This window comes from Peromyscus maniculatus, chromosome 5 (assembly GCF_049852395.1).
Source record: "Peromyscus maniculatus bairdii isolate BWxNUB_F1_BW_parent chromosome 5, HU_Pman_BW_mat_3.1, whole genome shotgun sequence".
NCBI lineage: Eukaryota > Metazoa > Chordata > Mammalia > Rodentia > Cricetidae > Peromyscus > Peromyscus maniculatus.
In genome coordinates, this window is record NC_134856.1 from 96,683,357 (window position 1) to 96,704,897 (window position 21,541).

A 21,541-nucleotide genomic window follows, 5' to 3' on the forward strand; every position below is an offset into this window, starting at 1 on the left:
TAGGGGGTGTGAGTTATTGTAATAGATGTAAGGTGAGGAAGAGGAGATGTCTAAAGACAGAGCAGAGTATATCATCTTTATCTGACTGGATACTGGGTCAAAATGTTTTCAGCACCCTCTTCACCATGCACTATATAGCTACCATAGGATCTGTGCTCTCATGTGCAAAATTGTACTGCTATACATGATAGAATTATTGTTACTAATTGTGAGATAAATATTTTTAGATATTCTATTAAAAGCCAGACAGACCATTAACATGGTTTTAAGATTTTTTAAGAAAGGATTTTTATACTTTTTGTGTAGTTCACATGCTTAGTAATGGTTCTGAAACTCAATTTTTTTTACTCCAGTAAAAAACTGTTATTTTCCTGTTTAGAGACCCCCTTGTGGTCTCAGATGCCGAATGCATTTATCTCGTTGGCAATCTTTTTTTATCATTGTAAACTTGAGTCTAAATTTCTGGTATGGTAGTCCAGTACCTAAAACTCAGAATTTTTTAAAACCCTTTCTTTACACACTCTTTGTTGGTCCTTATTGAAAAGTATGTAAATCATGCTATGTTTAGCATTGTTTTTTAGTAATTGGAAGAACATTTGTTAAAATGTTTGTTAAAAACCCAGTGTCTTTGTACAAAACAAGCTTTGAAACAGCATTGTTAAGTAGATGAGTGGGAGAAGCAATGCTTGGGTCATATACATGAAATGTTCTCTGAATGTCTGTCTCCATTCACTTCTTGTTACTAACCTGAGAATGTTAAAAGTCTTGGTCATAAGGAAAGAGGCATGTGAACTTAAGTTTCTGTATTTTAGAAGGTTATTATGTATTACTCTTTGATGTCGCACATGCCTCCCTCCCTTTCTCAAGTTTTCTCTGAGAGCTGTTGTTGGAGATACTCCTTTGACAGCCACTAGAAAATGTATTTGAGCTTGGACTGAAGTGAGCTGTTTCAGCCTTCAGTGTGCATGGTAGATTGTGGTTTCTGAGATCAAGTCATGAAAAAAAGTCATGCTAAAAAGTTGGGAGTAACAATAGACATTACAGACTTTGGTAATCTGCCTGCCCTTCTTAGGATGTTCTGAAAGTTAGGCCCAGTCATTGGTCCCTCACTGTTGAAGCATTTACCAGAGTCACCTGGAGAACATGTTAAAACAGACTGGTTTCATCCTCAGCATTTTGGATGCTGAGGTCTGCTTTTCTAGCAAGTTGTCAGAAATAGCTGGTCAAAGACCCCACTTGGAGAATAGCTGCTATCCTAATTTTAACTGTTACATATAAAGGAGTATTTTCCCCATGCACTGTCCTTTGGAGACTTAAAAAATAAGCACTCATATTTTCAGTCTGTCTGTGTACTAGGCCTTGAGAATTGTTGTTGCTAAGTCACACTGGCGAGCCTAAATTGCAAAACAAACAAAAAACATCACTTGTAGGAAATCCCTTAGCTTTGACTCATCTGTTTGTTAATTGAGTATTAGAAAATACCAGCCTTTGAGTGAGGTAGGAAGGCTGTCTGTGAACTTACTTCACAGCAGGTCAATGCATGTAATCCCTCCTGTAAATTTCAAAGTACAGAACATGGCCATTCCAGTCTGTACTTTACAGTGAGAATGTTCAAATTTAATATAAGAATGTTGAAAGTCAGTTTCTCCTTTTGTAAATATTAAATTTGGATCTATGATTTAATTTTTAAGAATTTATAACAACTGTTATTAGCAGTCCTTAATTTGTTAGTCTTAATTGCCAGTCTGATTTGATTGCTACTATTAGATTGTAAATACAAAACAATTTTTTCATCTCAGTGTTTTCATGAATAAACTAAAGAATCAAACCTGGTTATTTTGAAGTTTTTCTTTTATTTTTTCTGGTATTCTTTCTCAGTTAAATATTTAATAACATATTCTTTGAATTTCTTTAAAATATGACTAATATTGTTCCTTAGAAGTTGTTCTTAACAAATTATAGCTAATATCTAATGCTTTATTTCTTAATCTAGAATAAATTAGACAAAGAAAAAGACAAAGATGAAAAATACTCTCCCAAGAACTGTAAACTTCGACGCTTGTCAAAACCGCCATTTCAGTCAAATCCATCTCCTGAGATGGTTTCAAAACTAGATCTTGCTGATGCCAAAAACTCTGATGCAGCTCATATTAAATCTATAGAAATTACTTCCATTCTTAATGGACTACAAGGTAAACATAACTGTTGCATGCAAATATTTGATTTTAAGTTCTATAAATGTTTAAATGAATCTGAGTGTGGTGGTACATGGCTGTAATTTCAGTACTCTGAAAGCTGATACAGAAGGGTTGAGACTTGAGGCTAACCTGAGCAATATATTAAGAGTCTGTCTCAAAAATGTCCACCTATCCCCACTTCTGCCGCCCAGAAAAAATTCCAAAAGTTAAATTCTATAAAAGTAGTTCTGTGGCAGCAGTGGCAGCAGGAGGTTAGTTTTTTTTTTTTTTTTTTAACCAGAATTTGCTATGTATGTTGTTAGTTGAGTACCTTCAGGGCCGGATTTCTCTAATTCTTGTTGAACACTGCCCGTTTTGTTGCTGTATAAAGCATAGGCTGTGCTGTGTATTAAGACGATAAAGCAGTTCTGAAAGTTATTTGTGGAGAACTTACCTGCTTATCTGTTTGATCCTTTTATGATGTTGTTATGGTTAGTATACATGGTAATATGAAGCAAGTAATAAGAAAAGCAGAAAACTGGACTGGTGAGGTGCCTCTGTGGTTAAGAGCACTTGTTGCCCTTGCATAGGACCTGAGTTCAATTTCCAGAACCCACATGGTGCCTCATAACCATCTAACTCCAGAATGGAGGGGATCTGACACCCTCCTCTGAACTCCATGGGCATCAGGCATACATTTGGTGTGTGTGCGCGTGCGCGCACGCACACATGCACACACAGGCTAAACATTCACCCAGTCAAAATAAGAAAAATAAATAAATTATATTTAAAAAAGCATTGAGAACTGGAGATTATTAAATCTGGCTTGAAAATTGATTGGAACAGGGATCTGATCTACAAAGTAAATTAATTCCTTTCCCTAAAAATATTTTAAACTGTTTCGAGAGTTTTGTTTTTTATTTATTTTAGCTATAATAGAAATTAGGTTTTCTCCCTTCTTTCAAAAGACTGTATATGGATTTATTCTATAAGTCTACTGCTATATAATATTCTAAAGTTTGTTTTAAAAGTTTGCTAATGATTCTGACAAGTAGACTACTATATTAAAAAAATACGTAGTTTAAAGAACAAGAATTAGACACTTCAGTCATGAGCAGGTAGCAGTTAATTAGGTGTGCCTCCTCAGGAGTCATTACTACCTTAACTTTATATAACATTCCTTTTTTTAAAAGTAGGATTTATTTATTTATTTATTTATTTATTTATTTATTTATTTATTTATTTATTTATTTATTTATTTATTTATTTATGGATATATTCCTAAAGAAGATACTGTTTACTTTAAAAGTAATACTGAACATTTAATGGAAGCCTCAATTTGTGAGAAACCGTAGGTTGAGGCTGTCTTTAATGCTATTTGGTCCAAGTGTGGTGCATACCTTTAATCCCAGTACTCAGGAGGCAAAAGGCAGGCTGATCTCTTGAGAGTTCAAAGCCAGCCTGGTCTACATAGTGAATTCTAGGCCAGCCAGAGCTTGTCTGAGTAGACTCTCTATATCATATTCTGGTTTCAGAGCCTGCTTAATTAAGAGAAAGAGTCATTATAATAATACCCGGGTGTGTGTGGGGGGGTGTTGTGTTAGGTCATTCCAGAATGATTGGATGGCTGGATGGCTAGGTAGAAAGATTCAAGAACTCTTCTCTAGTATAAGTTTTTGTTTTTGTTTTTTAACTGAGGATTCTGTTACCCTAAATTCTCATTAAAAATATTTTTTTAAAGATTTATGTATTTTATGTGTATGTTTGTTTTGCCTGCATGTATGTATTTGTACCAAGTGCCTGGTGTCCACAGAGGTCAGAACATGGGTTGGATCCCTTGGAACTGGAGTTAGAGATGGTTGTGAGCCGCCTTGTTGATGCTAGGGACTTAGGTCCTTTGCTAAAGCAATGGACACTCTTAATTGCTGAGCCATCTCTGCAGCCCTTCCTATTCTCATTTGGATGACAGTGTTTTCTAGTACTTAAAAACAAGTACAGGAAAGGGGCAAATTTCTTTAGAAAATTTCTGCAGATTAGTTTTATTCACTTGAAAAAGTTTTTATTCTGGTTACAGCTGTGTGTTTTAGTCGGTTTTCTACTAGTCTAACTGCTACAGCTTGAATAAAACTCAAAAAGAAAAGGTTTTCTTTCTTGCCATTGAGGGCATTGAGCTCTCTGTGGTGAGGGCATCACAACAGTGGTAACCCATGCACTAGCTAACCCACTACTGTGAAAAGGACATCATTCTGTTCATGATTTAGTCACTTGTAAAGTTCCCACTTGCCAGTACTCTCAGAGTGTCAGTTAAGTTTCAGCTTCAGTTTTGAAGAAGACATTTAAACCACAGCACCTAGGAGGAAATTTTTCTTTCCATTTTTGTTTGAGGCAGACATAAACAATAGTCTTACTAGGCTTATTACTCCCCCACCCTCTTATTTTTTAGCTTCTGAAAGTTCTGCTGAAGAAAGTGAGCAGGAAGATGAGAGGGGTGCTCAGGACATAGACAGCAGTGGCAAAGATGAATCAAAGGTGGACCATTTGACCCACCCCAGAAACGAGCTTATTTCAAAAGAGGAACAGAGTAGTCCATCTTTGCCAGAAGAAAACAAAGTCCACACAGATTTGGTAATAGCCAAAACAAAATCTCCAGAAAGATTAAGAAAGGATGTGGAAGGAATATCAGAAGATACTGATTTTGAAGAAGAAGATGAAATCACAAAAAAGAGAAAGGATGTTAAGAAAGATACAACAGATAAATCTTTAAAGCCACAAACAAAACGAGGGAAAAGACGGTATTGCAATACAGAAGAATGTTTGCAGACTGGATCCCCTGGCAAGAAGGAAGACAGAACCAAGAGCAAAGAGCCACTTTGCACAGAAAACAGTAGTAACAGCTCCTCCGATGAAGATGAGGAAGAAAAGGCCAAAGCAAAGATGACACCAACCAAGAAATATAATGGCTTGGAGGAAAAGAGGAAATCTCTACGGACAACGAGTTTCTATTCAGGATTTTCGGAAGTACCAGAAAAAAGGATAAAACTTCTAAACAACTCTGATGAAAGACTTCAGAACAGCAGGGCTAAAGATAGAAAAGATGTCTGGTCAAGTATTCAGGGACAGTGGCCCAAGAAAACACTGAAGGAGCTTTTCTCTGACTCTGACACTGAGGCTGCAGCTTCTCCACCCCATCCTGCCCCAGATGAAGGGGCGGTAGAGGAGTCACTGCAGACTGTGGCAGAAGAGGAGAGTTGTTCACCCATTATAGAGCTTGAGAAGCCACTACCAGCCAATGTTGACAATAAGTCAGTTGAAGAAAAACCCTTAGAGGTTAGTGACCGAAAAACTGAATTTCCAAGCAGTGGCAGTAATTCAGTGCTTAATACCCCACCTACCACACCGGAGTCGCCTTCATCAGTCACTGTGACAGAAACTAGTCAGCAGCAGTCTTCTGTCACAGTGTCAGAGCCCCTGGCTCCAAACCAGGAGGAGGTTCGAAGCATCAAAAGTGAAACTGACAGCACAATCGAGGTGGACAGTGTTGTGGGGGAGCTCCAGGACCTCCAGTCAGAGGGAAATAGCTCACCAGCAGGCTTCGATGCGAGCGTGAGCTCCAGCAGTAGCAATCAGCCAGAACCAGAACACCCAGAAAAAGGTGAGGCTGAAAAGGACATGCTGACCACTTGTAGGATTTCTCTCCTTAATGCCTTGGTAGTTGCACTGTGTCTTTTAATGTGAGGTGGTTAAGTGGTGTGCTTGTATGAACACAGTAAAAATGGACAGTAGGAAGGTAATTTAAATAATGATGATGGGATGCATTTGAGAGTCTTTAATGTCCTTTTCCTGAACCTCCCATGACATTTCAAGTGGATTTTAGACCACATGCTACAACTTTCCTGTAGGCCTAGAGCTAAAGCTAATGAAATTCATTCCATATGTTGGTTGACTAGATATATGAGCCACTTAACTGTATTTATGTAACACTGTGTTTGCAGTTATAACGTGTAGTCTCTCACAAACATTTTGATTTGTTGACAGACCCCTCCACCCTTAACCAAATACTGTAAATAGGGGTTTGGAGCAACCAACTGCCCAGGCACTGCTTCCCTCAGACAATCGTGTCAAACTGATTTGCAAGCCTGACTTACTTGTGTGAGTTTGTAAAGGAATTTGATGCTTTATTAGATTATAGCTTCCAAATTGAAGGACCAATGTATGTTAATAATATTCTATAGTAATACTCTTGATTTTCCATGGGGATTTACAAGTATAGCTACTACTATGATTACATCTGTGCTCTGTTATAGAGTTATATTACATATTCATGAAGAAAGGCATCTTCAAAGGGAAAGAATGTCAGTTAGGCCTTCAACAGTGTGTATTAGAATTCTTGCTCTTGAGCGATTATATCCTTTTTATGGTCTTCATCTCTTAAGAAAAATTAAAATCAACCAGAAAGAGTTTGCTATTTTCTCTGCTAAGACTCAGTGCTGCCCTTTTAATATTAAACTTGATTAGATTGGAAGTATGGAACTTGGAACTGGGTGGTGCTGGCAAACACCTTGCATCCCAGCACTCAGGAGACAGAGGCACATGGATCTCAGAGTTAGAGGCCAGCATGATCTATAGAACAACTTCCAGGACAGCTGGTGCTACTCAGAGAAACCCTGTCTTGGGGTGGGGGTGGGGGAGGGAATGTATGGAACTTGGACTGGCAAGAAGGTTCTATGGGTAAAGGCCTGATAACTTGGATTGATCCCTAAAACCACTTGGTTGAAAGAGTAAATCACCTCACAAAGGTATCCTCTTACACACACACACACACACACACACACACACTTTTCTTTTTTTTTTTTTTTTGGTTTTTCGAGACAGGGTTTCTCTGCGTAGCTTTGCGCCTTTCCTGGAGCTCACTTGGTAGCCCAGGCTGGCCTCGAACTCACAGCGATCCGCCTGGCTCTGCCTCCCGAGTGCTGGGATTAAAGGCGTGCGCCACCACCGCCCGGCCCAACACTTGTCTTTTTTAAGTGCTGTGGCTAGAGATGACTTAGTAGTTAAGAGTGCATACAGCTTTTGCAGAGGACCAGAGTTCAGTTCCCGGCACCTACATTAGGGGGTTTACAACCTCCTGTAACTCTAGTTCCAGGAAATTTGACTCCCATCTTCTGGCCTCCATGGGTACCTTCCCTCACAAGCTCATACCCACACATACAACTAAACATAAAATAAATTTTATTTTTAAAAGGTGTGAAACTCGAGGCCATCTGCTTTATCAAATCAAAGCACTATTCAGTTTTTTTTTGGAATTCATGTCTCATTGAACTCTTAGACACCTATCATACAATCTCATTTTCATTAATATATTCAGTAAAAAATACAAAATTTCATACAATGAATAGCCTATTACAGTTTGCAACCAAGGAAGCCGTATTTTGTAAACTGCAGATTAATTTTACCATTGGTAACAGAAGCAGCAAGAAACATTTTTGGCTGCCATAGTTTTATTATAAGAATAATTTATATGATATGTTACAGTACTAGAAATTGGAAGCAAGTGGATGTACCTCTTCAGTCTCTGCGTTTTAAAACAAAGGCTTATTTTGGGTAGTCTGAGAGATTGTGTGTAATTCCAAAGTCACAAGAGTACAACACGGGCTGAAGACCTCACCAGTAATGTACAGAGATGGTGCAGTTTAGAATCGGGATGGATCCGTGAAGCTCTCACATCAAAGAAGTTCTTGTTGAAGCTAAACACTTGAGCTAGTTCAAGAAAGGATGGTGTTGGTTTATAGTACTTTGCAGGTCATTTCATACCAAAAGGATTAGGTGTTTCTTAAAATCCATGTTGCTGAGTTTGTAAGTTGTATGCAAATTAGCTTGTCAATGCCCTAGAAGTAAATTCACATAAAAACAAGCATGAATTACTTCCAGGATATATCCAATTAATACATTACAAAGCACCATGTTTCAGGCATGTAAGTGCAGCACTGGGGAGGTGGAGGCAAAGACCAGGAGTTCAAAGCCATCTCCAGCTGTATCGGAAGTTGGAGACCAGTCTAAGCTGTGTGACTTTCTGTTTTACTTTCCCTCCTATCCCATTCACTTGTTAGCATTACCACTTGTAACAGAACCTTAATACTTCGGTTTTATTGAATCTTAACAGATTTCACCATGTTCCTATGTTTGAGTTACTGGACCCATAAACTGCGGTACTATGCTGACAGCATTTTCAGTCTCAATTTTCCTAAGAATGCACCTTGCCTTTCTGGAAAAAGTCCTTAACTTTTAAGGGCTAGCTGAGCTTCATTAATGACAGTGAATTAAAAATTGGGAATATTTTTTTATGATAATTTATATAAATCTTACAAAAGTTTATAGTTTGGGAATTGCTTTCTAAGATATTTAAATAGTCAGCTAGGGAATGTCTGATTCTGTTTTGTGTTGCTGTACTGGGTATACAGCTCAGTTGTAGAGCAGTGGCTTACCGTCCGTGAAGCTATTCACAGATCTGTTCAGTCCCCAGTCCTACCAAAATAAAAGTGAGTTCTATTTTATATCACTTAAGTTATTTCTCATTACAGCCTGTACAGGTCAGAAAAGAGTGAAAGATGCTCAGGGAGGAGGAAGTTCATCAAAAAAGCAGAAGAGAAGCCATAAAGCCACCGTGGTGAACAACAAAAAGAAGGGGAAAGGCAGTAAGTGTGAATTTTGCTTTGAAGCTTCAAGATACAAAAATAATAGTTGACCCCCCCCCTCCATTAAAAGGTTATTTGGTTATGGGTTAATTCTACATTTTTTTTTCTCATAACCTTAAAAAAGGTCATATGCTGGATAGGTGGTGCACACCTATAATGCCAGTTTTGGGGAGGTAGAGGCAGAGGAATCAGGAGTTCAAGATCATTCTATGCTACATAGCCAATTCAAAGTCAGCCTGGACTACATGTGACCCTGCCTCAAACAACAAACAGCTAACAGATACACAGAAGTTTTCTCATGATGGGTAAAGTCTAGGATTGAACAAATTGCTATTAATGGTATTGGTTGCTGGTGAGTGATCATGTAGACATCATGGCTCAGTTACCTTCATGTTCAGTGTCTACATGTTCTATGTGTACTTTTGTTACAAGGAAGTGGATTGATTTGTAATGTTTCAGAACAGCAGGCACAGTTTCAGTCTATGAAATTACACTTCCATCCCTAAACCATATATATTACTTGAAAGCAATCACAAGCAATACTTTTGCTAAGAGTGCTCTGTCTAAGACTGGCAGGGCCTGTTCATTGGCCTGCAGAGAATATAATGCTTTGCTTCTTCTGAGGGCTGTGCATTTGATCTTTATTTATTATTATTATTTTTGTAGACAAAATAAGAAGTGGAAAATATGTAAAGAATTTTTTTTCAGGTGCCCCACACTGACCCCTGCTGCTCTTCCGAGACTCCTGCCACCTCCACTGCCTGACCTTTGCTAGCAGCGGCCTTGGCTGCACTGCAGTGCAGAAAAGGGTTACGCGGTCAGCTCCCCGAGCTTCTGCTGAGCCCATATGACTTCCAGGCGGTGAATATGGCATCCTTTGGGGCCCCGGGTGGCTGTGCTCAGCAAGGCCGTGTCAGGCAGGCTGAGGCAGGCCACAGCACACAAAGGGGCCAAGCCTTGGGTGGCTTAGCTAGGAGTTGTTATGGTTCGAGAGCGGCAGTGGAGACTGGGGAAAGATTCATTAAGATGTGTGTATAGGAGTGGCAGAGGTTGTTTACTCTCAGGGGAAGAGGTGCACCTTTGCAGTTTGGAACACTTTTGACACCTTCAGAGCCCCTACTTGAGTGCTGTTAAAGAATAATTCATCAATATATGCCAAATTGGTTCTAGATTACTTGGTATGAACAACAGAATAGTTAAAATACTTCTTTCTACACTGGAATGCTTTTGTCATCAAGATGTTACCATTTTAATGTCATTTCCAGAAAGGCTCATCTTCAAAGAGTCAATAAATTAATCCATTTAGAGCAGTTGATGGTAACTTTGATTATCTGGCTTCAGTTACCATTAACCATTCTCTGAGCATGTCTTAGTGCAATCATTGTAACGGAATCTAACGAGGTACTTTGTATCTAGAAAGAGGACATGCATAACTAAACAAACCGTACTCCTGTCCTATGACAAGTGGTCAAGGATAAGTTCATCCATTCTAGAACTGAAGCTTAATTAGCAAATTCTTGATAAACTCCAGAATATGTTGACCACAGGGAGCGTGATGATAAATTTTAGGAAACAAGCTATTATGTGTGAGGAGATGAAGGAATTTGTTACCCATGTCAGTATAGTTTCCCAAGAAATTCTTCAGTGATAGTGATGATTATGCACCACTGTGGCAGCAGAATTGGTACATTTTGCTGTGCACAAATAAAGTCCTAAAGAAGTTACAAGAAATGCCATATTCCAATAGAGTAAAAAGCTCTTTAGCTAGGGAAGAGACTGCCTGAGTGAAGCATCTGTGGTATGGATATGTGGGAGCATCTAGATGCTGGCTCACTGTATTTTCTAGTGAAACCAGCAGGATGAAAGATCACTAATGAATTCATACCTATTGGCAATCTAGGTGGAAGACTGGCTTTTGTTTCCCTTGGCTGAGATATGTCTGCATTTGCATGTGATTTTTCTAGGTTTTATTTTTCCAGTGCCAGGGGCTGAACCCAGGGACTTGCGCTTGCTAGGCAAGCATTATACAACTGAGCTAAATCTTCCACACTGATTTTCTAGGTAGATTGTTTATTGTAGTGGAAAACTTAAGTGGTGAATTTAGAGTTATCCTCTTAAGTTGATGAAAGATTGACCAACTTTTGTTTATTGATGGTTTCTTTCTCTTTCAGCAAACAGTAGTGACAGTGAAGAACTTTCAGCTGGTGAAAGTGTGACTAAGACTCAGGCAGTCAAGTCAGTCCCCACTGGAATGAAGTCCCACAATAGCAAGTCTCCTGCAAGGATACAGTCTCCAGGAAAGTGTGGCAAGAATGGAGATAAAGACCCTGATCTCAAGGAGTCCAGCAACCGGCTTCCCAAGGTGTACAAGTGGAGTTTTCAGATGTGTAAGTGACATATTTGGTCTGGACTGTAGACATTTTGTCTTAGTTCCTCCTGATGCCAGTGCTAGCAAAAAAGAAGCTACCCTGAGCCTGGGGACCTTACCAGTGGCATAGTGTAGACCTTAGTAGGATCCTGATTTGAATGAACAAATTGCTAAAAGAAAATAGTAAGACACTGACCAGCAAGTGAGTACATGTGAGATTGAGAATCTGCTTGGAAACAGTATGGGGGTGCTGGAGGAATGACTTACTGGTTAAGAGCTTGTACTGTTCTTCCAGAAGATGGCAGCTCAGTTCCCAGCACCCATGTCACTCATAGCTGCCTGTAACTCGGGGCTGGGGTGGGAGGATCTGACAACCTTTGGCCTCTTCAGGCACCTGCACACATAGACTACACACATATACAATTAATAATAATAAAAATAAATCTTGTTTTGTTTTTTAAATAAAGAAACAGTATGGGAGTTGGGCATAGGGATACACACCTATAATCCCAGAGCTCAGGAGTTTGAGACTGGAGGATTGAGAGTTTGAGAACATCTTGGGTTAGAAAGTTGCGACCCTGTCTCCCTTCCCTTCTCCTCTCAAATACAATTTTAACCTTCTGCTGTCTTTGCATGATATGTGCAAATATGAATTTGCTTTTTGAGACAAGATCTGGCTATATAGCCTGTCTGGCCTGGTATATTGTATAGATCAGGTTACTTTCAAACTCGGGCAATCCCCTTGCCTTAGTCTCCTGAGGGCTGGAGTTTCAAGGTTGAATTGCCATAACTGGGGTTTTTGTTTGTTTGTTGGGTTTTTGTTTTTGTTTTTTGTTGTTGTTTTTGAGCTAGGGTCTAATTATGTAGCCTTGGGTGGTCTGGGACTGACTATGTAGACCAGACTGAATGTGTTTTACCATGTCTACACCAGATATAACCAGGCTACATTGGCTATTTTTAAACTGATGCACTATGGTGTTATTTTGTATGACTAGAAAACTGAGCAGAGAAAATAGTAGTGGGTATAGTGGTAGATGTGTAGTCCTAGCATTCAGGAGGCAGAGACAGCAAGAATGGGAGTCCAATTCAGCCTGGACTACATAGCAAGCCTGTCTGCCCAAAAGAAGAATTTTATCATAATGCATCGATCATAAGGTCTTGGTTTGCACATGCTCATTCAACCAATCCTGTGTTGTACATTTCATTTGTGCCAGGTTATTATAGTCAGAGGATAGGAAGTAGAGTAATTTAGGAAGTAAATATTTTGATGTTTTTGTTTTTTGTGGTTTATTTGGTATCACAGGTGTGCACCATCACACCCAGAAAACTGTCTTGTAGTTTATCTGTCTTTGACTTTATTCTACAACCATATCAGTTTTGGTTTTTATTAACTTTTACTTCCAAAATACATATTAATGAATATTTTAAATTGACAGCGGACCTGGAAAATATGACAAGTGCTGAACGTATCTCAATTCTTCAAGAAAAATTGCAAGAAATCAGAAAGCATTATCTGTCATTAAAATCTGAAGTAGCTTCCATTGATAGAAGGAGAAAACGTCTAAAGAAGAAAGAGAGAGAAAGTAAGTACTTTTCCCTTAGATATAAGTCAGTTTAGTGCACTGCTGTTGAGGAAAGACTGTCTATGTTTCTGTGGACAAACTTCACTCTGTCAGCCTCATCTGATAGGACATCACAGTGCCCACTCATGGAACTCACAGTACACCCTCAATCTGAAGGAAGATAGGCATGGTGGGTCTTAACTGAGTGGCAAATGGCTGCTGTCCTAGCATTAAGGAGACAGAGACAGCAAGAGTGGGAGGCCAGGTCAACTTGGGCAAGACCCTGTCTGCCCAAAAAGAAATTTTAGTATAATACGTAAATCATAAGGTCTTTTGATTTATGAGCTCCTTCAGCAAAGCCTGTGTTGTGCATTTGGTTTGTGCCAGGTATTACTGAAGAAACTTTCTTTTAAAGAATACTTTGACAAATACTCATACATTTTATGGTCACAGTGTGGTGTTTCAGTACATTCATACTTGTGGAGTGGTTCCTTCAGGATTTCTAGATTTCTTTCTTCTCTGTTATAAAAACATTCAAAATCCCGCTGGGCAGTGGTGGCGCACGCCTTTAATCCCAGCACTCGGGAGGCAGAGCCAGGCGGATCTCTGTGAGTTTGAGGCCAGCCTGGTCTACAGAGCAAGATCCAGGACAGGCATCAAAACTACACAGAGAAAAACCCTGTCTCGGGAAAAAAAAAAAAAAACAACAACCCTAAAACTACAACAAAAAAAACCAAACAGAAAAAAACATTTAACATTCATTCAAAATTCCATCTTGTAGGTCTTCTGAATTCTATAGTACAGTATTATTGGCCGTCACCACCCTTCTGTGTGAGCACACTAAATGTACTGCTCCCATCTGGTCTGGATGTTATGTCATGAACTAATCTCTATGCCTTTTCTCCTGCTTTCTTGGCCATTGTAAACACTGTCCTATTTTCTATAATGTGGTAGATTTACCTGTAATTTTTGAGGGACCTCCATGTTGTTTTCTATTGTGCCAATAGTTGACATTTCCTCACAACAGTGTAACAGCGTTTTTTTCTTTTTTCTCACTATTTGGGTTACTTTAGAATGCAAATTGTCAGGACATTTCTATTGAGACCTAAATGACAAGAAGTGATGTGAGATGTCATAACAAAATACCATGACAGAGAAGACAACAATAGAAACTTCTTTTCTCACAGTACTGGAAGTTTAAACAGTCAGCACCTTGTTTTTTCTCTTGAGGCCTGCCATGTTTGTGTGTAGGCTGTTTTTGCCACCTTCTTCCCTGTGGAAACATCTATAGTGGATGTAGAGATGTCTCTGAGTCTTCTTTTTATAAGGATATCCATTGGATTATATTAGTGCCCTACAGTTAGGACCTTGAATTATTTTCCATTAGCTACACCATGGAGTTTGTATGACATATGACTCAGTCCTTGGCAGAAATCCCTGAAATAGGATTGCTTTAATGTGACACCATTAACATTTTGAGCCTGATCATTTTTTCCTGTAGATAGCTGTCGTCTACATCATAGGTTGTTTAACAGTATTTCTAGCCACCATCCCACATGCCAATGGTATGGCACAGTTAATCCTTATAGACACTGTCAGGTGGCCACAGGATGGAGTAGTAGAATAACCCCAAATTAGGACCTCTGCTCTGAGGTGAGGGTATACTTGGTTCCTTTCCACATCGGAATGAAAACCATTGTGGTGTAAAAGTAGTAGAGATTTTCGTCACGAAATCAGAGAGCGAGTCATGTGGGGTCCTGTAGGCTAGAGTGAAGGGTTGCAGTTGTATTTTGAGCAGAATAGAGAGTTGTTAGAATCTTTAGACAGGGAAATGGCATGCTGGGTGGAGTAGATTGATTCTAGGAGCCGCAGTGGAAGCAGGTGATACGGGAAGCCTGTTCCACTAGTTCAGATAGTAGCCTAGAGTGACTTGAATCTGGAATCAACCAAGATGTAAAGAAGTTAATGTTGAATTAGCAACATTGCTAATGGAAATCATTACATTTTACTTTATTTATTTATTTGTTTGTTTGTTTTTCAAGACAGGGTTTTTGTGTGTAGTTTTGGTAACTGTCCTAGATCTCACTCTGTAGACCAGGCTGTCTTTGAACTAAAGAGATCTGCCTGCCTCTGCCTCCCAAGTGCTGGAATTAAAGGTGTGCGTCACCACCGCCCGGAATAATTACATTTCATACATTTTATATTCAAGCCAATGAAAATAATATAGACATTCAGTTTTTGATTTGTGATTGAGTGGGTGTGGTGGCACATACTTGTAATTCCAGCATCTGGAAGGTAAAATAAAAACAAGAGAATCTTGACCTCAAGGTTATCTTTAGCTACATGGTAGGTTCGGGGCTAGCCTGCTTAAGACCCTGTCTTAAAATAAATAAAATTGTATTAATTGTACAAACTATTATATTGTTGGTAACAACAAAAGAAATTATTGCTTGTAAATATAGTGTAATACTATTTGAAAAGAAAAAGAAATAGAGTTGTATATGCTGATATGGATGGAACGTGACCTTACACTATGTTGTTGGCACATACTGCAGCCCTAGCACTTGAGAGGCAGGGGCAAGACAGTGTTTGCAAATTCAAGGTCAGATTGCTGTACATAGTGAAGTTCAGGTTAGCCAGGGCCCTATAGGGAGATCTGTCTCATAATCTAAACCAAAGCAAAGGCAGGAGATAGGATACTATACGATAGCGCACTGTATTCCACTTTACTTCCACCTGTGTTTGTGTGTGTGTGTGTGTGTGTGCATGTGTGGAGGCCACAGGACAACCTCAGATACCTTATTTTAAGACATCTCTCCTTGGCCTGGGCCTTGCTCATAGGCTAATCTGGCTGGCAACCAAGCTTTGCTTTTTTACATAGGTTCTAGAGACAGAACTGAGATTCTTATAATCACTTCAATGACTGAGCTACTTCCCCAGCTCCTTCCTATGTTTTAATAAGTGCTGTTAAATCTAGGAAATTTAAATCCCCATTTCCAGATTCTAGAGATGAAATTCTTTTAGAACATGGGTTACAGATGTTGTCTCTATAGAGATGGTAGCTGTTTGAGGACCACATATTCTCTATAGAAACTGTTCATCTCTGGTGGTTCAGGTTAGGAATCTTCCAAAGGCTCCAAAATGCAGAAGTAAATATGTTGGGTCATGTTCCATTGCAATTGTCTTTATAAAAGATTAGGCCTTGTGGCAGTAATTTTCCATCTAAAGTTTTGAAGAATATGAACAACTAGGGACAGTAAAGGGAGCACTTGGGCAAATAAGACAGTTGTAGGTGATAGATTTGCTTCTCTAACTTACGCCCGTGTATGGAACAAAAATTTGTTTTTACATTGTGTGTGTGTGCACGTATGTGTGTGCAAGTGTTCCATAATGTACGTCTAGAGATCAGAGGACAACTTTTCAAGTCAGTTCTTTTCTTCCACCATATGGGTCCCAAAGATCAAATTCAGATTGGCCCAGGCTTGGTGGCAGGTGCCTTCCCCTGTAGAGCCATCGCACTGGATTTTTTTCTCTCTGTGTGTGTGTGTGTGTGTGTGTGTTATTTCACTTATGCATTGATAATAAGGAAAGAATGCCCTTGAGGAAAACAGTGCATATATCTTATAAACTGAGGGAGGTAAGTGCAGTTGGTTAGCTTTTCACCTCAGCCTCCCATTCTTTTTAAATTTTGAAATAAAATCATTTATTGTGTGAGTGTATGTGGAGGTCAAGAGGAAAACATAATGGAGTCATTTCTCCCCTTCCACTCTCATGTAGGTTCTGGGAGTTGAGCTCAGGTAGTTAGGCTACAGAGGCAAGCAATTTATGCCTGGTAACCATCTATGAGGTTTCAGCCTCCCCGTTCTTAGCACCATAGGAATTTATAGGAAAACTTGAAGGATGGAAAGACAGAAATGACAGAGACTTTTCCAGTTTCATTCAAAACTGTTTGGGTATTTGGTGAACAGAGTTATCCTTTACCTTACCCTCTGCAGTGTGGGTATATAGCTCATTTCTTCCCTCTCTGCTCTGCCTTGCTTTTTCCTTGACAGGGCTGGGGAAAGAACCAGTGGGCTTATAATCTAGGCAAGTACTTTGCCTCCGAGCTGTACCACTGCACCCATGGTCTCTGTAGAGGATGTCTCTGTTGAGCAGTGACTTGCTGCTGAAGTGCACTGGCTTCCCTTTCTGTACACTGGGGTCCTTTCAGCATGGATGGCTCCTAGAAGGGGAATTTGGAGAACATAGCAGACAGTTAGGCTGAGACTAGCATTTGCTTCTGTCCACTGTGCCTTGCCTTGTAGCCTCACGTGTGCTCTTCCTTTTCCTCAGGTGCTGCTACATCTTCCTCCTCCTCCTCCTCCTCCTCCTCTTCTCCCTCGTCCAGCTCCATAACAGCTGCTGTTATGTTGACACTGGCTGACCCGTCGATGTCCAGCGCCTCACAGAATGGAGTGTCAGTTGAGTGCAGGTGACAGCAGGACTTGCTAGAGCACTTTGCACTTAATGGCTGTTGAGGGCCACATCTTTTTTATACTGCACAGTGGCACACACACACACAAAATCAGACAAGCACTATTTTATATTTAAAAATTGTTTCTTGACAAGCTGACTTGGCACTTAAGTGCACTTTTTTATGAAGAAAAAGTACAACGAACTGCTTTTCCTCAAGCAATAATTGTTTCCAACTTGTCTGGGAATTGCGTGTCTGGTAACTTGAAGGCCTTCCACTGGGGCAGAGGAGGCTTTTCACTGCCTGTAGAGACAACACAGTAAGCAGAGAAAGGTGGGCCAGAACATGTGAGATGACTTACTGTATATGTATTCCCTTGTATTTTGTTAAAGCTGGAACATTTGATATTTTTCCATTCATTTATTAAAAAATATGAACCTATTTTCATTTGTACAAGCTAATTGTTTTTTAAAGCAAGTCACCTTAGGGTGACTTTAATTGTATAAGTCAAGCACATGTAACAAATTCAAAACCTGCAGTTAACAGGATATTATTAGACATCAGTCCTGGTAACCAAATATTAAAGATTCTCTTTAAAAATGACTGAACATGTTTACAGGTTTGAATTAGGCTAAAAGGTCTGCAGTGGCTTTTCACGCCCCTTCAAATTGAAATGGGACTACTGTACTTTGCCATTTTTCTATAAATCAGTATTTTTTTTTAATTTTGATATAATACATTGTGTGAAAAAAGAAAATGGCTAATAAACTGTATTAAATCTTAAACAATGTATAAAGATTGTACTTAGCCAGTTCAAAGTGTATATTTATTCATAATGAATTATAACAGTTATATTTTTGTGTTTTCTTGTAAATGTTTCTTTTCCCTTAAATACAGATAATTCATTTGTATTGCTTATTTTATTATGAGCTTACAACAAAAAGACTTCAGGAACAAACTGTTAGAATGGTTCAAGGTTGTTTATATGGCCTGTCTCACAAAGATGGTTGTTATTTTAAGTATAAATAGCTAATTGGGTAGTAGGCCTATACAATTAAATGCCTTGTATAAACTGCAAAATGAACGCCAATTGTTTTCATTTGTGTTGACTTTATGTTGTATGATTCCAATCTGTTTGGCACTTGTATTTAATTCCCCACCTTTGTAAGACATTTGTATATTGCGGATGTGTTCATTGAAGCTATTTAAAACCTGGCACTGTTAATACACAGTACTTTACTGTACAGACTGTTTCACTGTTTTAATTGTGGTTCCGTGTGCTTTTTTTTTTGAATGAGGCTGGCATGTTTTGTTTGTTTTCTGGCAATACATGTGAGAATCTCGAAGCGTTTTGTTGTAGATGCTAACGTGTCAGAATCCTTAATCCTTTACATTCAACCTTTCTAAGAAAAGCATTTTAAGTCTTGTAATGTGTGCTTACAGTAACTAATTTTGTTGAAAATGGTTTCAAGTTATTCAAATTTGTACAGACTGTAAAGATTTGTTGACAGCAAAATGTTGAAGAAAAAACTTATAGATTAAAACTATAAAGTGTATATTAGGATCTGCACACATGATGAATTATGTAATATATTGTACAAATGTAAGCAAAGGCTCTGAAATAAAATGCCATAGTTTGTGAATCCTTGATTTTGTTTGTAGAAGATTTAAGTAATTTTAGTTCACTTTGCATGTGATGACTGTGAGAATATGTACATGCAGCCTGTATTATCACAAGGACTCACATTGTTACCTAAAAAGGGATTGTTTTGCCCTTAAAAATGAAAAGTCCCTTATCAGGGCTGGAGGTGCCACATAGCTCAGTATGTGCAAGGCCTTGGTCTCAGTCCCCAGTACGGTACCAAACCAGACCCTAAATCAGAAAAAGAAAACCTTGGCTAACTTTCTAGTTGTTAAAGTGGTATTTTTAGGCTGTTATTGTCTTTCTATGTATTATTTTGCTAGACTCTGAATACATATATTTTTTGTTATGATTTTGGGGCTTGTCTAAAGAAGGAAAAAGTATAAATACAACTTTAAAACTATATTTTGGGGCCAGTAAGGTGCTCAGCAGGTAAGCACTGATAACCAGTGAGTTTCTGGATCCCTGTTACCCACATAGTGGAAGGAAAGACTGCCTTCTTCTCTGCTAGTTATCCTTTGCATTCACACACACAAAATATATAAATATAAGAGAATGTTTCTGCAGGGTATGGTGACCCACATCGATAATCCCAGCCCTCAGGAGGTTGAGGTAGTTGGATCTTGGGCTACACAGATTGAGACCCCATCTCAATAAACAAAACCTTTTTCTTGAGAATTGCTATGTTGCCCAAGCTGGCTTCAAACTGACAAATTCTCAGTTCTGCCTGAGACTCAAAGTACTGGGATTACAGATCTATGCCTCCATACACTCCTTAAAAATGCTTATTTTACTCAAAATTACTACCTGCAGAGTGTCTTGTCTTTTAATTTGGTGGAACCTTTGTGGTTCTGCTTTGAGTGACTCCTGTACCCATTACAGGAATCCAGTAGGCAGTGTTAAACCAGCCAGTGTACCAGCTCCCATTCCCAAGGTACCCTAATTCACCTGGGGTAATATTGTATATTATCTTTAAAAAATAATGCAGTGATTTTAATCTGTAACTTTTTTTTTTTTTCTGTTTTGAGACAGGGTCTCTTTGTGGAGCCTTGGGTTATATAGACCAAGCTGGCCTTCAACTCAGATCCACTTGCCTTTGCCTCCTAAGTGTTGGCATTATAGGCACGGACAACACACCTGGCCCTAATGTACAACTTCAAGAGCCACCTCCTTGCTCCCAGATGTTTATTGTGGTGTATAAGGAGGAAGAAGATGGAAGAGACAGGGTCATAGGCTGTAGAGGGCCTTGAAAGCCGTCTAACAAGTCTGCACTGTATCAACTACTGCAGCCAACCATTGAGGTGGTTGGATGTCATATGTAGTGTCCTTGAGAGGAAGGGGGTGGTTGGCCCGAAGGGCTGCTGTTGCAGTCTGAGTCCAGGAGAGTTCAAGTCTCCATAGCTCACCTTGCTCTTCTTACATAGTGAAAAAACAAGGACTTATAAAGGGGAGTGTCATCTGAGTGCTGCATGGCCCTTGTCCTTCCTCTTCAGTAGTCCTTTCCCCGGCTGCATGGAATACTGGTAGTTGACAAAGCAGAGCTGAGGTCCTGGCTAGAAATAGCTCTTGTTTGAAAACACTGCCCCGCCCCCCCGCCCCCCCCCCCCCCACTGCAGGAGTTAGGACAGTCAATTTACACCTGTTCAACTTTTCTGTTACACCCAACTGACCCCGTACCTAATACTCTGAAGCTTTATCACATCTAAACGGTGGACTTGAAACTGAGAATTGGCCTGAACAGGCTAGGAGGAATGTGCACACTGCTGCACAGTATGGTAGTGGGTATGTACATGTGTCAATTCGAGCTTGCCCACAGCTTACCCACAAGGAGATGGCCAGGTGCTTCTGGCCCCACCAGCTCGTCAGAATTACTGCACTCTCAAGCCCAGGTTTTCCTGACAGGCCCAGGATGAGAGGGCATACTGGAGTCCTAAACCATCAGTTCCGCACTTCCTGAGTACTGAGCAGCCACAGACTGCCTGAAGAAGGGGTTCTGAGTGGAAGGGCGATGCCCCGTTCTGGAAGTGCCAGGAACCGGGGCTAGAGGAAACTTGATGAGACCAGCAGGCACCTGGAAGGAAGGCCTCAGCACTGGGGCCACTGGGGAAGGAAGCTCAGGTCTAAGCACTGCTTTGGGAGGGAAGCAGCACACGAGAAAGAAGGGCCTGGGATGGGGTGAGTGGTCTGAGTGAAGCAGTGAGTGCCACACTATGTGAGTGTGTGCCTGTGTTGGCAGAAGGACCCCCGGGGGATGCCTGGGTGGACTTGGGTGGGATAGCTTGCCCACAAGCCTGCGGGGGCAGCCAGCATCCTCCTGGAGGCGATGTGTGTCAGCTGGCCGCCTGAATCAGCGTTATGATGCCATGGGTTCCACCCGTGTTCATGACGACCTCAGGTGAATTTCTGGGCTATCCCTTTAAAAGATATAAAGAGTATCCCTTTAGGACAAGGTTTAGCAGGAAACTCATCTGAGAGCACTAGCTGTTCTGTGTCACCCTCCTTCCCTTGAGTTGGGTAAGCCCTTCACCATTGGCCACATTCTCATCTCAACTGATTGACTGATTGATAGCCTTTCGTGACCTATGTAGGTTTCAAATTCCATTATGTAGCTGATGACTGTAAAAGTTTGATCTTCCTCCAGGCTCTT

The 21,541-nt window shown here is 39.9% G+C and overlaps 1 protein-coding gene across 7 annotated transcripts in view; it reads left to right on the top strand.

The window, feature by feature from the left end:
• Arid4b (AT-rich interaction domain 4B) overlaps nt 1-18,895 on the top strand; it is a 125,307-nt gene extending 106,412 nt beyond the window's left edge. For 6 of the 7 annotated variants that reach the window (XM_042278229.2, XM_076572938.1, XM_042278233.2 and 3 more), the window contains 6 exons: nt 1,994-2,192; nt 4,621-5,829; nt 8,756-8,869; nt 11,041-11,256; nt 12,674-12,820; nt 17,132-18,895. In XM_042278229.2, coding sequence (XP_042134163.1) covers nt 1,994-2,192; nt 4,621-5,829; nt 8,756-8,869; nt 11,041-11,256; nt 12,674-12,820; nt 17,132-17,274 — 2,028 coding nt within the window. In that variant the 3' untranslated portion in view covers nt 17,275-18,895. Of the gene's footprint in view, nt 1-1,993; nt 2,193-4,620; nt 5,830-8,755; nt 8,870-9,577; nt 9,731-11,040; nt 11,257-12,673; nt 12,821-17,131 lie in introns of all 7 variants that reach the window. The other variant, XR_013051496.1, reaches the window with a different exon arrangement.
• The last annotated feature ends 2,646 nt before the right edge of the window (nt 18,896-21,541 follow it).